This window comes from Hyla sarda, chromosome 2 (assembly GCF_029499605.1).
Source record: "Hyla sarda isolate aHylSar1 chromosome 2, aHylSar1.hap1, whole genome shotgun sequence".
NCBI classification, from domain to species: domain Eukaryota; kingdom Metazoa; phylum Chordata; class Amphibia; order Anura; family Hylidae; genus Hyla; species Hyla sarda.
Window position 1 is genome coordinate 411,442,843 of NC_079190.1, and position 19,434 is coordinate 411,462,276.

Consider the following 19,434-nt stretch of genomic DNA (forward strand, 5'->3'; position numbering starts at 1 on the left):
AAATGTGCACTTTTCACCTAAAAACAAAGTTTTTAATTGAGAATATCTTTTTAATATGGCATTTGATGGACTTTGTCACATTATTCTCTGTCATATTCATTACAGGTAAAGAGAAATACAGACTTATAGTTTGGTCATATAGATCCATGATATATCCAGGTGCATGATCCCTTAAAACAATGATTTACTGGAAAAATTAATCTCTTCTACCCTAGAGAACAGAACTGACAGGTTAAGAAAAATATTAGGGGGTAAAAAAGAGAAAACAGAATAGAACATTTTCCAATAAAATGTTTAGAATTTATTTGAAAATCATTTGGTGGTCTGTCTTTTTAACTTTCCATAATGTGAATTACTTATGTGACAAGTACATAATCATTATTAAAAAAAAAATAAACAAAACAAGAAAAAAGTTGACCCACATTTTATATGACAAACATTAGGCATAGTGGCAAAGGCATTGCCTCAGTTCAGACAAATCTGAAACCATGTTGCTGTAATAATCTTCTTATTATTACAAATAATATACACAAAGGCAAATCATATTCTCTGGATTTCTTTTTTTTTTTTTTTTTTTTTTTGCTTTTTGTCATTTAACTAATAATATACTTGAGATATTTGGATCTTAATGGAAACAACAATGTCAAACATTCTCATATGCATTTATAATTAGATTCATCATCATTGAGCATTTAACAATTTTTTTCAGAAATTCGTAAATTGAAATTAAAAAATATAAGAGCAACATGTAAAATGTAAAAAAAAACAAAAAAAAAACAAACAAACAAAATAATGTACATTAAAATTGCACATGCATATCTGTAACCTCAAAGGGGAGTTTTGTAACATATCCAAAATGTTATCTTCAAGTGAGCTTGCATTATTCCTACAAATGAATTATATTATAAAATCACATACCTCTGCTTTGAGGCCAAGTTATTAAGAAGAAAACCCATTTTTTTCTTGTTCTGGAGGCAACAGAGATGGTTCTTGACTAATGTATATACACGTAGGTCACAACTAAAAGCACAATCTTTCTAAAAGTTCTTTTTTCAAACTTAAAACAACAATAAAAGATATTTTGTAACTCACAGCTATTTACATTTATACAAATATGTTTTGTTTTTATACTTTAAATACAGTTCATGATGGCATTTACCTTCGTTGCCAGAACTATACATTTTTTACTCTGCATAATCAGTCCTCTGCTTTAAATAGAATTTCCATTGTGAATAACAGCTTCATAAAAAGCTCAATATACTAACATGTCTGAACAAGGGCCCCTTGTTTCTTTATGGCACATAGAGAACTTAGAAAACAAAAACAAAGCAGTAACAATGTTTGTCTGTTCCAGAGCAGCTTCTTTCATAATATATGATAGAGAGGGAAAAGAAATCCATTTTCTTCTAGGAGATTGCTCAGAATATTAAGTTTGTCTAAATTCTTCTAGCAGGAATAAATTCATAAGCTTTATCATAACAGCATTTTACACAATCCTCACTTGGACTGATCAGTATGAATAAGGACAATCCTCGAGAAATTAATGAGTAAGAAAATAATTCCTTCTTTTCTAATTCTTCACAAGTTTTCTGTTTGTTTTTGTTTTCTCCAAGAGGATGAAAAACATTGCAAAGCTATACTCGGGTGGTGGAATGCCCATGGGGTAAATTAGTACTATTTTGGCCTCCACTAAATGTATTAAAGGTATGCAGTGGCTGCATCCCTGTTAATGTGTTTGGAATCATTGTTATGGTATTTGGAGTCATGAGAGGAATATCGTCAGGTGATCTTCTTAGTGTGAGGGTGTAGTCTGGTGGACAGGTCAACCGGAGAGTATCATGTGCTTGGAGAGCCTCGCACTCATGATCATGCTCCAATTGTTTCATCTGCAAGGACATAATTTCTTCATTCTGAATGTGAGCTATATCATTTGTCGTATTCCTTTGAGGACTTGGCCGTCTGTGGGTTTCATGGCGTCTTTTATCTTTTTTATAATACAAAGCAGCAAAAGCTAAAATATTCAGAAATAAAAGGGATGCTCCAACAGCAATCGTGACACTGAGTTCTGTCGAGTAATCTCTTTTGTCTTCTGCAATTACAGTAGTTTCGCCAAGGACAGTCTTTTGGGTTTCTTTAGGGTTATTTGCTGGTGTCATTGCAGGACGTTTTGTGGTAGCCCTTGACTTTACAGGAGACCTTCTGGTAACATAGGGGAATGATGTCATGTCTGGTGGGGGTACTTTTGTCGTTGTAGAAACATATTGAAATATTTCATTCAGGTTGTGTAAATGTGGCACCAGCTCTAACCAAAAAGCTACTTTTGTTGCTCTGTAGTGGTCTTTCACTTTTGGCTTCAAACCAACATGGAGATATTGTTGGTCTTTTGGATCATACTTAGACCAGGCAACTTGTTCAAATCGATTTGGCTTAGTATGGATGAATTTTGTATCTTGAGGGACTGGCTTGTTGGGATCCCTATAAGGAAATAAAGAAATAGAACATTAGAGGAAAGATTATGTTATCATTAGAATATCTTTTCATTATTTAATTGCATTTATGTACAACCGTATAAACACAGATACATCATAACTTTGAAATAAACTACTCAAAATACACTGCTCAAGGGAACACCTAAACAACACCACGTAACCCCAAGTCAATCACACTTCTGTGAAATCACACTTTCCACTCAGGAAGCAACCCTGATTGACAATCAATTTCACATGCTGTTGTACAAATGGAACATACAACAGGTGGAAATTATAGGCAATTAGCAAGACCCCCCCCCCAATAAAGGAATGGTTCTGCAGGTGGTGACCACGGACCACTTCTCAGTTACTATGCTTCCTGGCTGATGTTTTGGTCACTTTTGAATGCTGGCGGTGCTTTCACTCATGGGACAGAGTCTACAACCCACACAAGTGGCTAAGGTAGTACAGCTCATCCAGGATGGCACATCAATGCGAGCTGTGGCAAGAAGGTTTGCTGTTTCTGTCAGCGTAGTGTTCAAAGCATGGAGGCTCTACCAGGAGACAGACCAGTACATCAGGAGACGTGGAGGAGGCCATTGGAGGGAAACAACCCAACAGCAGGATTGCTACCTCCGCCTTTGTTCAAGGAAGAGCAGAAGGAGCACTGCCAGAGCCCTGCAAAATGACCTCCAGCAGGCCACAAATGTACATGTGTTCACTCAGACGGTCAGAAACAGACTCCATGAGGGCCCGACGTCCACAGGTGGGGGTTGTGCTTACAGCCCAACACCATGCACGACGTTTAGCATTTGCCAGAGAACACCAAGATTGTCAAATTCGCCTTGTGCTCTTCACAGATGAAAGCAGGTTCACACTGAGCAAATTTGACAGACGTGACAGAGTCTGGAGATGCTGTTGAGAACGTTCTGCTGCCTGCAACATCCTCCAGCATGACCGGTTTGGCGGTTGGTCAGTAATGGTGTAGGGTGGCATTTCTTTGGGGGCCGCACAGCCCTCCATGTGCTTGCCAGAGGTAGCCTGACTGCCATTAGGCACAGAGATGACATCCTCAGACTCCTTGTTAGACCATATGCTGGTGTTGTTGGCCCTGGGTTCCTCCTAATGCAAGACAATGCTAGACCTCATGTGGCTGGAGTGTGTCAGCAGTTCCAGTCCATTGATGCTATGGACTGGCTCGCCCGTTCCCCAGACCTGAATACGATTGAGCACATCTGAGACAACAGGTCTCGCTCCATCCACCAACGCCACATTGCACCACAGACTGTCCAGGAGTTGGCAGATGCTTTAGTCCAGGTCTGGGAGGACATCCCTCAGGAGACAATCTATCAATGTTTTAAGGACATTACATCAAAGTTGGATCAGCCTGTAGTGTGGTTTTCCACTTTGATTTTGAGTATGACTCAATATTCAGACCTCCATGGGTTGATAAATTTGATTTCCATTGATCATTGTTGTGTGATTTTGTTGTCAGAACATTCAACTATGTAAAGATGAAAGTATTTCATACGATTAGTTCTTTCATTAAGATCTAGGATGTGTTATCTTGGTGTTCCCTTTATTTTTTTGAGCAGTGTATATAACATCACTAAATTACTATTAATAGAAGTAGTATATGTATACGTACAATAGTTCAGTAATAGTAGTGCCGATATAAATAGAACTATATTTACTTCACAAATATAGTTAATTCTATTTACATAAAAAATGTTATTTACAGTATTTGCATTCCCCAAGGTATGTTTAACTTTCCTGCTCAATTTTATTCTCTAAAGACTTGTTTTTATGACCCATTCTGGAACTTTATGTCCTTTATACTTTATCTAAATTCAAGTCACAACATTTTTACTGTTTTGTAATTGCTCTTTTATTGTCACAAACATGACTCTCTTTTTATCTTTTATTCACTACGCCTCCAGATTACCTAAAAGAATTCTAGGGAACTTAAAAACTTTAGAGTTTTGCCCTAATGACATAAAAACTAAACAAGAATAAAAGGAAAATATGTATATTTATATATGTAAATGTCACAATAAATGCATTTTTCTTTACTTTACCCTACTAACTGTTTTGGGCTATTATACTGGCATATACCTTTTTTATGTATACTGATAATCAGGTCACTTCTTTCATTTTTAACAAGGCCTCTGCAAAATGAAAGAAGCAATTGGATTGGTTGCTATTAGAGATGAGCAAACCGAAGCTGACGAACCCAAATTCGTTACGAATTTCAGGAAAAATTCAATTTGCAACAAATGCGAATATCGCCGTGATTCTATTGCGCGAATTGCTTCTTTAAACTCTATTTACTGCAGTCCAGGCGCCAGGGCATCTAAAATGGCAGATCCATATGTCAGTACATGGGACAAGGAATGCTGGGAAGGCAAGGCGGGAAGGGAAGTAGGCGGGATGACTCTGAATCACATGCAGGATGCAGCCTATTAGCAGCCATGTCACAGCCCTCTATATTCGGCAGCCATTTTACAGCTCATCATTTCTTTCATTAAACTGCAGAGAGATAGGATATACATTGCTGTGTGTGTTACACAGAAAAGCTTGTTGCAGCAGTCTTTCACCTCCTAGTCACCTCAGCCTTCTGTTGGACAAAGAGCACAGCATTTTTGCACAGAAATTAATTCTTACTGCAGCGATTAACCCCTCAGTCACTGTGAACAGCATTGAATTACAGAGAGGAACAGAGAGCTGTGTGTGGCCTCAGCTGCATGAAGGTTTTCAGAGGAGGGAGAAATAATGTTTTGTAGCAAATCTGTGTCTTTGTTTCACAACAACTGGTCTGCTGGTTATACTAGTCTGTAAATGGTATAATCCATACCCAGCAGTTGATTCCTAATAGTATTTGAGAGAGAGTATTTTTGCAAATTTGTGTTCAGTATACAGTGACTGTTTCTTCAGCACTGTTGTGTACTGCTGGTGTTGTGAGTTGTGAGCCCCCTGACGAAGCACAAGCGAAACGTACTTTGGGGTTGGAGCTGGTAGGTAGGCAGTGCATGGCAGGATGTTATGGTTTCTCTTTATTTATCGCTTTCTATTGACCTTGTGAACACTATTTGTCTATTTCTTATATGGTTATTACATATATTCTGGTCTTATAATCTCTTATTGTGATCTATGACATATTTTTCCCTGCATTCCGTGTATTTGTGCCTGCTGTACTTCCTCCACTCACCTGCAGTTGTTCTTGTAGTGCTTTGTTTTTATTCTTTCATGTTTTAAACGTTTGTCATTCTTATATTTGTTAAATAAAATATATATTTTTCACTGCTAGTTTTCTTTTTGTTGGTGTATTTATATATATATATATATATATATATATATATATATATATATATAAATATATATATATATATATACCTACATCTAAGTAGTGTACTATTTTGTACCTGTTAATCTGTCAAGGGCCTATATACTGTGAAAGGATAGTCAATAGTACACACCTGCTGATGTTCTAGACAAATACTGTTTTAAGCGCAGTGAAGCGTATTGTACTCCCCTCATATATGCAATAAGTATGTCAGGCAGAGTAGGGCCAGGACATGCCCAGTGGAGTGGCAGAGGCCTAAATTCATCAGGCGCAGGCAGAGGTCACAGTAGAGTAGGGGTGTGGGGCAGCCGGCGTCGCAGCAAGAGGTCTGAGCTCCCAGTTTCAGTCAGCAGTCGTGCCTTGACCAGCAACCCAGCAGCCGTGATTGATCGGTTCACTCGGTCATTCACTTCATCCCAAGTGACACCTGACACCTGCTGCCACCTCCAGACTCTCTAATTGTGCTGCTCTATGGTCTCCTCATGCTGATGCTACCACCTCCAGGCTCTCTCATTGTGCTGCCATGGATACTGCAAAACTTAATTAATCTGCATTAGGGTCACTTTCAGGACTCCTGATGCTGCTTATGCCACCTCCAGGCAGTCTCATTCAGCCACTATATGGTATCCTCATTCTTCAGCCAACTCCAGACTGTGAAATCCAGCCACTATATGGTTTCCTCATGCTGCCACAAACTCCAGGCTGTGCCATTCAGCCACTATATGGTCTCTACATGCTGCCACAAACTCCAGGCTGTGCCATTTAGACACTATATGGTCTCCTCATGCTTAAGCCACCTCCAGACTGTGCCATTCAGCCACTATATGGTCTCCCCATGCTGCCACAAACTCCAAGCAGTCATTCAGCCACTATATGGTCTCCTCATACTGATGCCACCTCCAGGCTGTGCCTCCATGTGACATTTGACTCCTTGTTAGATTTGGTCCTTTGTACCCACATGCCGGGCCCAGGACACTAAAATTTGGGAGTGTAAGCTAAAATTTAAATTTCAAAATCTTAAATTTAAATTTCAAAATCTTAAATTTAAATTTCAAAATCTTAAATTTAAATGGTCTCCTCTGCCAACTCCAGACTGTGCCATTCAGACACTATATCGTCTCCTCATACTGATGCCACCTCCAGGCTCTGTCATTGTGCTACCATTTGACATGTGACTCCCTGTTGTATTTAATCCATTGTACCCACATGCCGGCGCCTGGGACACTAAAACTTGGGAGTTAAAATGTAAATTTCAAAATCCTCCATTTCAATTTCAAAATCTTAAATTTACATTTAAAAATGGTCTCCTCATTCTTCAGCCAACTCCAAGCTGTTCCATTCTGCCACTATATAATCTCCTCATGCTTCAGCCCCCTCTCGGCTGTGCTGTTCAGACACTATAGGGTCTCCTCATGATTCCGCCACCTCCAGGCTGTGTCATTCAGCCAATATATGGTTTACTGATGCTGCTGGACCTAGGCCTGTGCCTAAAAAAAGTTATGGTAGCACTAGCTACTATAAATCTTCAATTTAAATTTCAAAATTCATCTTTTAATCTTAGGGACTAGTGTCTACTCATGCTGCTCCCAGCTCCAGGTTGTGTCATTCAGCAACTATATGATCTCCTCATGCTGACAACACCTCCACACTGTGTCATTTCGCCACTATATGGTCTCCTCATGCTGCCAACACCTCCACGCTGTGTCATTCAGCCACTATATGGTCTGCTCATGCTGCCAACACCTCCACGCTGTGTCATTCAGCCACTATATCAGGGATAGGTAACCTTTTGGTAGTTAAAGGAAAAAGGATTTGTGAGATGTACTCTATCTGTTAGTGGTGACCGAGAACTTCAGTCAAGGTATAATCTCCTATATACTCAAATTGAAGTAAATACGTAAAAAAAGGAAAGAGTGACTGGTTCTCTAGGTCTATGAGGATACAAATAGTGATGTTATGGTCAGATAAAATGGTGGTATGGTATAGTATTGTCAATGTGCCTGTATGTATGTGGTAATGGCTGTGATAGATGAATGTAATAGGGTGTTTCGCAGTGTATAAATGTGTAAATAATGGGATGTAAGACAGTATGTTTAACCCCTTCATGACCCAGCCCATTTTCACCTTCATGACCTGGGCATTTTTTGAAAATCTGACCACTGTCACTTTAAACATTAATAACTTTGCAAAGCTTTTACTTATCATTCTGATTCCGAGATTGTTTTTTCGTGACATATTCTACTTTATTTTATCGGTAAAATTTCACTGATATTTGTATCCTTTCTTGGTAAAAAATCTAAAAATTTCATGAAAATTTAGAAAATTTAGCATTTTTCTAACTTTGAAAGTCTCTGCTTGAAAGGAAAATGGATATTCCAAATAAATTACATATTGATTCACATATACAATATGTCTACTTTGTGTTTGCATTAAAAAATTGACAAGTTTTTACTTTTGGAAGACATCAGAGGGCTTCAAAGTTCCGCAGCAATTTTCCAATTTTTCTCAAGATTTTCAAAATCTTAATTTTTCAGGGCCCAGTTCAGGTTGGAAGTGGATTTTAAGGATCTTCATATTAGAAATACCCCATAAATGACCCCATTATAAAAACTGCACCCCCCAAAGTATTCAAAATGACATTCAGTAAGTGTTTTAACCCTTTAGGTGTTTCACAGGAATAGCAGCAAAGTGAAGGAGAAAATTCTAAATCTTCATTTTTTACACTCGCATTTTCTTGTAGACCCAATTTTTTAATTTTTACAAGGGGTAAAAGGAGAGAAATCACCCTAAAATTTGTAACCCAATTTCTCTCAAGTAAGGAAACACCTCATATGCGTATGTAAAATGTTCGGTGGGCGCAGTAGAGGGCTCAGAAGGGAAGGAGCGACAATGGGATTTTGGAGAGTGAGTTTTTCTGAAAGGGTTTTTGGGGGGCATGTCCCATTTAGGAAGCCCCTATGGTGCCAGAACAGTGGACCCCCCCACATGTGACCCCATTTTGGAAACTATACCCCTCATGGAATGTAATAAGGGGTGCAGTGAGCATTTACACCCCACTGGCGTTTGACAGATATTTGAAACGGTGGACTGTGCAAATCAAAAATTTCATTTTTCATTTTCACAGACCACTGTTCCAAAAATCTGTCATACACCAGTGGGGTGTAAATGCTCACTGCACCCCTTATTACATTCCGTGACGGGTGTAGTTTCCAAAATGGGGTCACATGGATATTTATTGTTTTGCGTTTGTCAGAACTGCTGTAACAATCAGCCACCCCTGTGCAAATCGCCTCAAATGTACATGGTGCACTCTCCCTTCAGGGCCTTGTTGTGCGCCCTCAGAGCACTTTGCACCCACATATGGGGTATCTCCGTACTCAGGAGAAATTGCGTTACAAATTTAGAGGGTCTTTTTTCCCTTTTACCTCTTGTGAAAATGAAAAGTATAGGGCAACACCAGCATGTCAGTGTAAAAAATTTATTTTTTTACACTAACATGCTGGTGTAGACCCCAACTTCACCTTTTCATAAGGGGTTAAAGAAGAAAAAGCCCCCCAAAATTTGTAAGGCAATTTCTCCCGAGTACGGCGATACCCCATATGTGTCCCAAAACTGTTGCCCTGAAATACGACAGGGCTCCAAAGTGAGAGAGCGCCATGCGCATTTGAGGCCTGAATTAGGGATTTGCATAGGGGTGGACATAGGGGTATTCTACGCCAGTGATTCCCAAACAGGGTGCCTCCAGCTGTTGCAAAACTCCCAGCATGCCTGGACAGTCAATGGCTGTCCGGCAATACTGGGAGTTATTATTTTGCAACAGCTGGAGGCTCCGTTTTGGAAACAGTAGCGTACCAGACGTTTTTCATTTTTTGGGGGGAGGGGGGCTGTGTAGGGGTATGTGTATATGTAGTGTTTTTTACTTTTTATTTTAGGTTAGTGTCAGTGTAGTGTAGTGTTTTTAGGGTACAGTCACATGGGCAGAGGTTCACAGCAAGTTTGCCGCTGGAAGTTTGAGCTGCAGCGCAAAATTTGCGCCATCTCAAACTTGCAGCACTCACTGTAAACCTCCGCCCATGTGAGTGTACCCTGTACATTCACATTGGGGGGAGGGGGCAAACATCCAGCTGTTGCAAACTCCGAGCATGCCCTTTGGCTGTCCGTGCATGCTGGGAGTTGTAGTTTTGCAACAGCTGGAGGAACACTGGTTTGGAAACACTAAGTTAAGTAATAAACTTTCAGGTGTTTTGCAACCAAACTTAGTGTTTCCAAACCAGTGTGCCTCCAGCTGCTGCAAAACTACAACTCCCAGCATGCATGGTCTGTCAGTGCATGCTGGGAGTTATAGTTTTGCAACAATTGCAACAGCTGGAGGCACTGAGGTAGGAAACGGACAATGTTTCCCAACTAGTGTGCCTCCAGATGTTGCAAAACTACAACTCCCAGCATGCCCAGACTGCCAAGGCATGCTGGAAGTTGTAGTTCGGCAATATCTGAAGGATCAGATGTTGCTGAACTACAACTTCCAGCATGCCTGGGCAGTCTGGGCATGCTGGGAGTTGTAGTTTTGCAACATCTGGAGGTCCACAGTTTGGAGACCACTGTATAATGGTCTCCAATCTGTGCTCTTCCAGATGTTAGAGAACTACAACTCCCAGCATGCCTGGACAGACTGAGCATGCTGAGATTTGTAGTTTTGCAACATCTGGAAGAGCACAGATTGGAGACCATTATACAGTGGTCTCCAAACTGTGGACCTCCAGATGTTGCAAAACTACAACTCCCAGCATGCCCAGAAAGCCAAAGGCTGTCTGGGCATGCTGGGAGTTGCAGTTTTGAAACTCTCAGAGGCAGCAGTGAGATCGCTTTACGGCGATCTCACTGCTGCCAATGAAGATGCTGCACTGCTGCCGGAAACTCACCTCCGGGACGCAGCGCAGCCGGGACCGCATGGAGGACGTCGGGACCGCACGGAGGACGCCGGGACCGCTCGGGACACCGCTCGGACGGGTAAGTGACGCCGGGGGACGGGTCAGGGACACTTAGCAGAGCGGTGTGTGTCCTGATCCCCGTGATCGGGACTCACACACTGCGCTGCTAAGTATTCTGATAGCGAAACGCTGCTATCAGCTAGTCAGATTTGACCAGCTGATAGCAGCGATCGCTGGGGGGGGGGGTGGGGGACGAAACCCCCCGTGGTCGCACGGTAAGATGGCTGGCTATCAGTGATAGCCACCATCTTACCGGGCGCTGCGGGATGCCGCGAGTAGCGGCAGTAATATCCATGACGTACCTGTATGTCATGGGTCGGGAACACCTTGCCACCCATGACGTACAGGTATGTCATAGGTCGGGAAGGGGTTAAGTGTGTGTGTGCGATGTATGTGTTGATGTGGCTGTGGAGTGTATGTTGATGTAGCTGTAAAAGGAGGTTGGGTGTGTGTGGGGGGTATTAGAATAGAAGGAAGGAAGAAGAAAAGAAGAGGAAAGCGGTTTGTACTTGGGTGCTAAAACAATTTAATTATAATACAATAAAATAACATACAGAAAGTGGAGAAAGAAGTGCTGTGTATTGGAAAGTACAAGTGCTAGGGCCCAGCACTTCTTTCTCCACTTACTGTATGTTATTTTATTGTATTATAATTAAATTGTTTAGCACCCAAGTACAAACCACTTTTCTCTTCTTTTCTTCTTCCTTCCTTCTATTCTAATACCCCCTACACACCCAACCTCCTTTTACAGCTACATTAACATACACTCCACAGCCACATCAACACATGCATCACACACACACACACTTAAACATACTATCTTACATCCCATTATTTACACATTTATACACTGCCAAACATCCTATTACATTTATCTATCACAGCCATTACCACATACATACAGGCACATTGACAATACTATACCATATCACCATTTTATCTGACCATAACATAACTGACCATCACTATATATATCCTCATAGACCTAGAGAACCAGTCACTATAACCTTTTTGTAGTGCTGTGCCAAAAAAAATGTTGTCACTTGGTGTGCTGGAAATATGGGTGTGGATTTATTATAGGTGTGGCTTACTGTGGGTGGGGTTTATGGGGATGTGGCTTGTCACAGGCTAAGTTTTTTTTTTTTTATGAATGTTTCCAATATATTGTCCCTGCTGTAAGGAACCTACAGTGAGGACAATACAAAGACAGGGAATTGCCCACAACAGCCAAAAGTATTTGTTTAGCATGGATGAGCATTTTCATTCAGACCCCAGAATAGGACCCCACCATAAAACAAACCCCAGAATCAGACCCGAGTATCACTGCCCTAAATAATACAGACCTCAGAATCAGACCCCACAATAATACAGACCCCAAAATCAAACCCCAGTATCACCGCCCCGCATAATATGAATCCAAGAATCAGACCTCAGAATCACTACCATGTATAATCTTTAGATGACTGTTATTGGGATCTGTAGTTGATACACTGTTATAGGGGGATCTGTGGATGACACACTTACCGGGTTGACACATTTATGGGGGAACTTAAGATGATACACCTTTGTGGGATGTGCAAATCGCACACTGTTATGTGGGTTCCTTAGATAACACACTTATAGTGGGATCTGTGAATTAAACATTTATGGGGGATCTGTGAATGACACACTTATGGGGGAGCCGCAAATGAACACTGTTATGGGGGAGCTGTGAATGACACACTTATGGGGGATCTGTGAATTACACACTTATGGGGATCTGTGAATGACACACTTATGGGGAGCTGTGAATGACACACTTATGGGGGAGCTGTGAAAGGAACAGTTATGGGGGAGCTGTGAATTAACACTGTTATGGGGAGCTCTGAATGACACGCTTATGGGGGAGCTGTGAATGACACACTTATGGGGGAGCTGTGAATGACACTTATGGGGGAGCTGTGAATGAATACTGTTATGGGCGAGCTTTGAATGACACACTTATGGGGGAGCTGTGAATGAATACTGTTATGTGGGAGCTGTGAATTACACACTTATGGGAGAGCTCTGAATGACACACTTATGGGGAGCTGTGAATTACACACTTATGGGGGGAGCTGTGAATGACACACTTATGGGGGAGTTGTGAACGAACACTGTTATGGGCGAGCTTTGAGTGACACACTTATGGGGGAGCTGTGAATGAATACTGTTATGGGGGAGCTGTGAATGACACACTTATGGGGGAACTGTGAATTACACACTTATGGGGGAGCTGTGTATTAATACTGTTATGGGGGAGCTGTGAATGACACACGTATGGGGGAGCTGTGAATGACACACTTATGGGGGAGCTGTGAATGAACAGTGTTATGGGGAGCTGTGAATGAACACTGTTATGGGGGAATCTGTAGATAACACAGTTATGGGGATCTATAGACTGACAGAGACCAGAGTCTGTCTCTGGGGCAGGAAAGCTGCTGTCAGAGACAGGAGATGAGCTAAGTGTATTCCACAGAAACATACAGACGACTTACTGATCTGTAGCAGTGACGCCTGACCTCCTTCAGACACCTCACTGTGGCCGGTACAGAGCTCAGAGCGATCCCCCTCCCCCTCCATGCTGCCGACAGACAGCGTGATCAAGGCAGCTGAAAGGTGACAGGGGAGGAAAAGAGAGAAAACTCTCTCTCTCTCTTAAGTTGTTCCCAGTGCAGCACAGCAATAACAGCCATGATGCATGGTACTTAGAAATCCCATTACTTTCATTTTACTTTAGGGCAATTTACTGTCTCCCACGCCCATGGTTCCCATTTGGACTGCTTTAAGGGGCTGAAGTAAATCAGTGTAGGTTTGTGTCTGAAAGACGGCAGCTGCAACTCTTTTGCGACTTTTTGAGAAAAGTCGCACATAATGAATCAGTGCCCACTGCAGAAAACTAGTCTAAAGCACTGAAAATGGTGGTTCTTTTTCAAATATTATCAAAAGCAAATGTCTCACAAAAGTCATATGGGAAGTGACTAAGACTTTTTGTGCAACAATTTTAGACAAAAAAAAAGCTTTATGAATTCCCCTATTTGTACTTAGTAGGGGGTTTATTCTGTATGCCTCCTGTTTAGTAAACAATCAACAAGTGGGGCCCAGTCTTTTTAATGTATGAAGTTTTAGTTCCTAAAGCGCAACTGTCATGAGATTTTAGCCCTCAAGACTACTATTATGTTGTTACAGATGTCCATAACATAAGCGTAACCATACCTTTATGGGTTTTCCCCCTTCTTTTATACCTTATAAAATACATTTATCCAGCGGTCTGGCACAGGCGGATAGGCGTGGCTTGGGGTTCGCAAAGCCCCGCCACCTCCACGCCTATCCTCTCCTTTCAGCGCTGGGATCGCTGTGTAGTAAGACGCAGTGCATGCACCCCTCCCTTCCACTAGTACTGCACCTGCGCAGTGAGCGCATAGGCAGCGGGAGCGAGCGCTCGCTCTGTCAATGCAGGGCGGTGGCACGCACACGTCAGGAGGGGCGCATGCACTGTGGATGCACTGTGGATGCGCTGTGTCTTACCACAGCAATACCAGCGCTGAAAGGAGAGGACAGGCATGGCGGCAGCGGGGCTTTGCAAACCCCAAGCCATACCTATCCGACTGTGCCAGACCGCTGGATAAATGCATTTTATAAGTTATAAAAGAAGGAGGAAAACCCATAATGGTATGATTATACTCTTATGGACATCTGTAACAACATTGTAGTAGTCTCATGACAGTTGAGCTTTAAAGAATGGTCCTTTACAGGAGTCCCTGCTCCTCTACATAGTTTCCAAGGTGTCCTTTGTACCACAGAGGCATTGTATGCCTTGTTCCTCATTGGACACTTACTGGGCATAAGTGGCACATATTCACTAGGCTTTGTGTGGCACAAATTCACTGGCTAAGTAAATTTGGCCAAGTAAATGTGAACTGAGCAGCAGGAATACAATGTTTTCCACGCTGCCGAGTAAGTACAGAAGCCGGGAGTCCCTGTATTGATTCACCAAATCATCTCTATTAATGACTTATTAATATAATTTAAATTCACATAAATGCCCACAGTTTCAATATTGGAATTACAAATGATTTTAAACAGTTGTGCACATTTTTTCATGGACTTTCATTGTGCACTTTATTAGATTTAAAATACAGACATATTTTATTTCTATTTTTCCAGGCATGTTTTGCTTTTCATTTCATGCTGTGCGAACATCACCTAAATAATGTTTTAGATATGTGAAATAGGTTATGTAAATAATGTTGTTTTGTAAAAACTTACATAATAAAATGTTTTAGATGCAAAAATAATGTTCGCCTATTGTTGTTTAATAATTTTTTAGATTTTTGCCTTTTTACCCCTTAAGTACGCAGCCCATTTGGGCCATAAGGACGCAGCCAATTTAATTTTTACGTTTTTGTTTTTTTCTCCTCACCTTCAAAAAATCATAACTCTTATATATTTTCATCCACAGACTAGTATGAGGGCATGTTTTTTGCGATACCAGTTGTCTATTGTAATGCCAGCACTCACTTTACCATTAAATGTATGGCGCAACCCAAAAAATACTATATGTGTGGTGAAATTAAAAAGAAAACCGCAATTTTGCTAATTTTGGAAGGTTTTGTTTTCACGCCGTATTTTTTGGGTCAATACGATTAAAATTATTCCCATGATAACATACTTTTCTATTACGGTTGCGCTTAAAAAAAACGCAAACTTTTTAACCAAATTAGTATGTTTAAAATCCCCCTATTTTGAAGACCTATAACTTTTTCATTTTTCCGTATAAGCAGCGGTATGAGGGCTCATTTTTTGCGCCGTGATCTGTACTTTATATTGATACCATATTTGCTTATATATTTTAATCCACTTTTTCTAAATTTTTTGGGGAATAAAATGTTATAAAAAAGCATCTATTTTGGACTTTTTTTATTTTTACGTTCACGCCGTTCACCGTACGGTATCATTAACATTTTATTTTAAAGTTCAGATATTTACGCATGCAGCGATACCAAATATGTATATAAAATATTTTTTAACACTTTTTGGGGGTGAAATAGGGAAAATTGGATAATTCACGTTTTTATTGGGGGAGGGAGTTTTTCAATTTTTTTTTTTACTTTATTTATTTTTTTTTTTTTTACACTTTAATAGTCCCCATAGGGGACTATTTATAGCAATCACTCGATTGCTAATCCTGTTTAGTGCTATGTATAGGACAAAGCCCTGATCAGGGTTATCGGTCATCTTCTGCTCTGGTCTGCAGGAAGGCAGATCAGAGCAGAAGACGCCGGGAAGGCAGTGGAGCCAGGTAAGGGGACCTCCATCTGCCGTGCTGGATGATCGGATCGCCGTGGCAGCGCTGCGGGCGATCCGATCATCCATTTTAGTGACCGCGATGCTGCAGATGCCGTGATCTGTATTGATCACGCGCATGACCCGGGCATCGCTCCGATGCTCGCAGTTATGTTTAGTTATCCTGGTGCGTTAAGTACCACCTCACCAGGACGTACATTTACGGCACACGTCGTTAAGGGATTAATTGATTATTTAAGTTTTTACACAGTATTGCACCTGCATATAAACCTAGATTTCTGTGTGCTAGGTATGATGAAGTTTGCCAGAAAAGTTTTTTTTTTTTTATCTTCCTAATTGCACCTTTTTGTTGATTTAATTCACACCAGCATTTTTCACCAATGTAATAGATCTAGTGTATTTATGACTCCTCTTAGCTAGACTAATTTTCAAAACAGTCTAGAGGCCATGTCTAAAACATGTATTAAATCTGCATTGTATCAAGTATACTTGCTATTTTGAGCAATTTGAGCAAGATTGCTGGCATATTTTGCTTTGTAAATCTTCCCCGCTGTTTACAAAGGCAGACACATACACAAAATAGTACGTAACATTACTTGCAAATCTAATATGTACCTTCTAACATTCATATTATTCACCCATTTATTACCTTTTTGATAACCATCAATACACAATTTTAACCCCTTAACGACGCAGGACGTATATTTACGTCCTGCGCCGGCTCCCGCGATATGAAGCGGGATCGCGCCGCGATCCCGCATTATATCGCGTCGGTCCCGGCGCTAATCAACGGCCGAGACCCGCGGCTAATACCACACATCGCCGATCGCGGCGATGTGCGGCATTAACCCTTTAGAAGCGGCGGTCAAAGCTGACCGCCGCTTCTAAAGTGAAAGTGAAAGTGACCCGGCTGCTCAGTCGGGCTGTTCGGGACCGCCGCGGTGAAATCGCGGCGTCCCGAACAGCTGATCGGACACCGGGAGGGCTCTTACCTGCCTCCCCGGTGTCCGATCGACGAATGACTGCTCCGTGCCTGAGATCCAGGCAGGAGCAGTCAAGCGCCGATAATGCTGATCACAGGCGTGTTAATGCACGCCAGTGATCAGCATAGGAGATCAGTGTGTGCAGTGTTATAGGTCCCTATGGGACCTATAACACTGCAAAAAAAATGTAAAAAAAAAGTGTTAATAAAGGTCATTTAACCCCTTCCCTAATAAAAGTTTGAATCACGCCCCTTTTCCCATAAAAAAAATAAAACAGTGTAAAAAAAATAAAAAATAAACATATGTGGTATCGCCGCGTGCGTAAATGTCCGAACTATAAAAATATATCATTAATTAAGCCGTACGGTCAATGGCGTACGAGCAAAAAAATTCCAAAGTCCAAAAAAGCGTATTTTGGTCACTTTTTATATCATTAAAAAATGAATAAAAAGTGATCAAAAAGTCCGATCAAAACAAAAATCATACCGATAAAAACTTCAGATCACGGCGCAAAAAATGAGTCCTCATACCACCGCATACGTGGAAAAAAAAAAAAGTTATAGGGGTCAGAAGATGACATTTTTAAACGTATACATTTTCCTGCATGTAGTTATGATTTTTTCCAGAAGTGCGACAAAATCAAACCTATATAAGTAGGGTATCATTTTAACCGTATGGACCTACAGAATAATGATAAGGTGTAATTTTTACCGAAATATGCACTGCGTAGAAACGAAAGCCCCCAAAAGTTACAAAATGGCGTTTTTTTTTTCGATTTTGTCGCACAATGATTTTTTTTTCCGTTTTGCTGTGCATTTTTGGGTAAAATGACTAATGTCACTGCAAAGTAGAATTGGCGACGCAAAAAATAAGCCATAATATGGATTTTTAGGTGGAAAATTGAAAGGGTTATGATTTTTAAAAGGTAAGGAGGAAAAAACGAAAGTGCAAAAACGGAAAAACCCTGAGTCCTTAAGGGGTTAAAGGGGTACTCCACTGGATAAAATCTTTTATTTATTTTTATCAACTGGTGCCAAAAAGTTAAACAGATTTGTAAATTACTTCTATTAAAAAATCTTAATCCTTCCAGTATTTATCAGCTGCTGTTATGATCCACAGGAAGTTATTTTCTTTTTGAATTTCCTTTCTGTCTGACCACAGTGCTCTCTGCTGACACCTCTGTCCATTTTAGGAGCTCTTCAGAGTAGGACCAAATCCCCATAGAAAACCTCTCCTGCTCTGGAGAGTTCCTAAATTAATGTTTCCTAAAGAGTTCCTAAGCATATGTTCCCTATGGAGATTTTCTCCTACCCTAGACAGTTCTTAAAATGGACAGAGGTGTCAGCAGAGATCACTGTGGTCAAGATGTCAGCAGAGAGCTCTGTGTTCCAAAAAGAAAATAATTTCCTCTGTGGTATTCATCAGCTAATAAGTACTGGAAGGATTAAGAATTTTTTATTGAAGTAATTTACAAATCTGTTTAACTTTCTGGCATCAATTGATTTAAAAAAAAAAAAAAAGTTTTCCAGTACCCCTTTAACTTGTGCCAGAAAGTTCTAAAGAGCTCTGAAGAGCTCCTAAAATGGACAGAGTAGTCAGCAGAGAGCACTGTGGTCAGACAGAAAGGAAATTCAAAAATAAAATATGTGGATCATAACAGAAGCTGATAAATACTGGAAGGATTAAAACATTTTTTATACAAGTAATTGACAAATCTGTTTAACTTTTTGGCACCAGTTGATAAATAAACAATAAAATGTTTTCCAGTGGAGTACCCCTTTAAAATTGTGTATTGATGGTTATCAAAAAGGTAATAAATGGATGAATAATATGATTATTAGAAGGTACAAATTAGATTTGCAAGTAATGTTATGTACTATTTTGTGTCTGCCTTTGTAAACAGCGGGGAAGATTTACAAAGCAAAATATGCCAGCAATCAAGTTTAAGGACTGAGCCCTTTTCCAACTTAAGGACTGAACCCTTTTTTGCAATACTGACCACTGTTAATTTATGCATTAATAACTCTGGGATGCTTTTGTTGTTTCTTCTGATTCTAAAACAGTTTTATTTTTTTTATTTTTTTTACATATTCTACTTTAACACAGTGGTAAATTTTCGTCTTTACTTGCATCCTTTCTTGGTGAAAAATTCCAAAATGTCATGAAAATTTAGAAAATGTTAAATTTTTCTAACTGTGAAACTCTCTGCTTGTAAGGAAAATGGATATTCCAAATAATTTATATATATATTGATTCACATACACAATATGTCTACTTTAAGTTGGCATCATAAAGTTGACATGTTTTTTTCTTTTGGAAGACATTAG

General features: G+C 40.4%; 1 protein-coding gene across 2 annotated transcripts in view; it reads right to left on the reverse strand.

The window, feature by feature from the left end:
- Positions 1–554: 554 nt before the first annotated feature.
- NLGN4X (neuroligin 4 X-linked) overlaps positions 555–19,434 on the reverse strand; it is a 381,836-nt gene continuing 362,956 nt past the window's right edge. For both annotated transcript variants that reach the window (XM_056558849.1, XM_056558850.1), the window contains one exon: positions 555–2,475. In XM_056558849.1, coding sequence (XP_056414824.1) covers positions 1,635–2,475 — 841 coding nt within the window. In that variant the 3' untranslated portion in view covers positions 555–1,634. The remainder of the gene's footprint in view (positions 2,476–19,434) is intronic.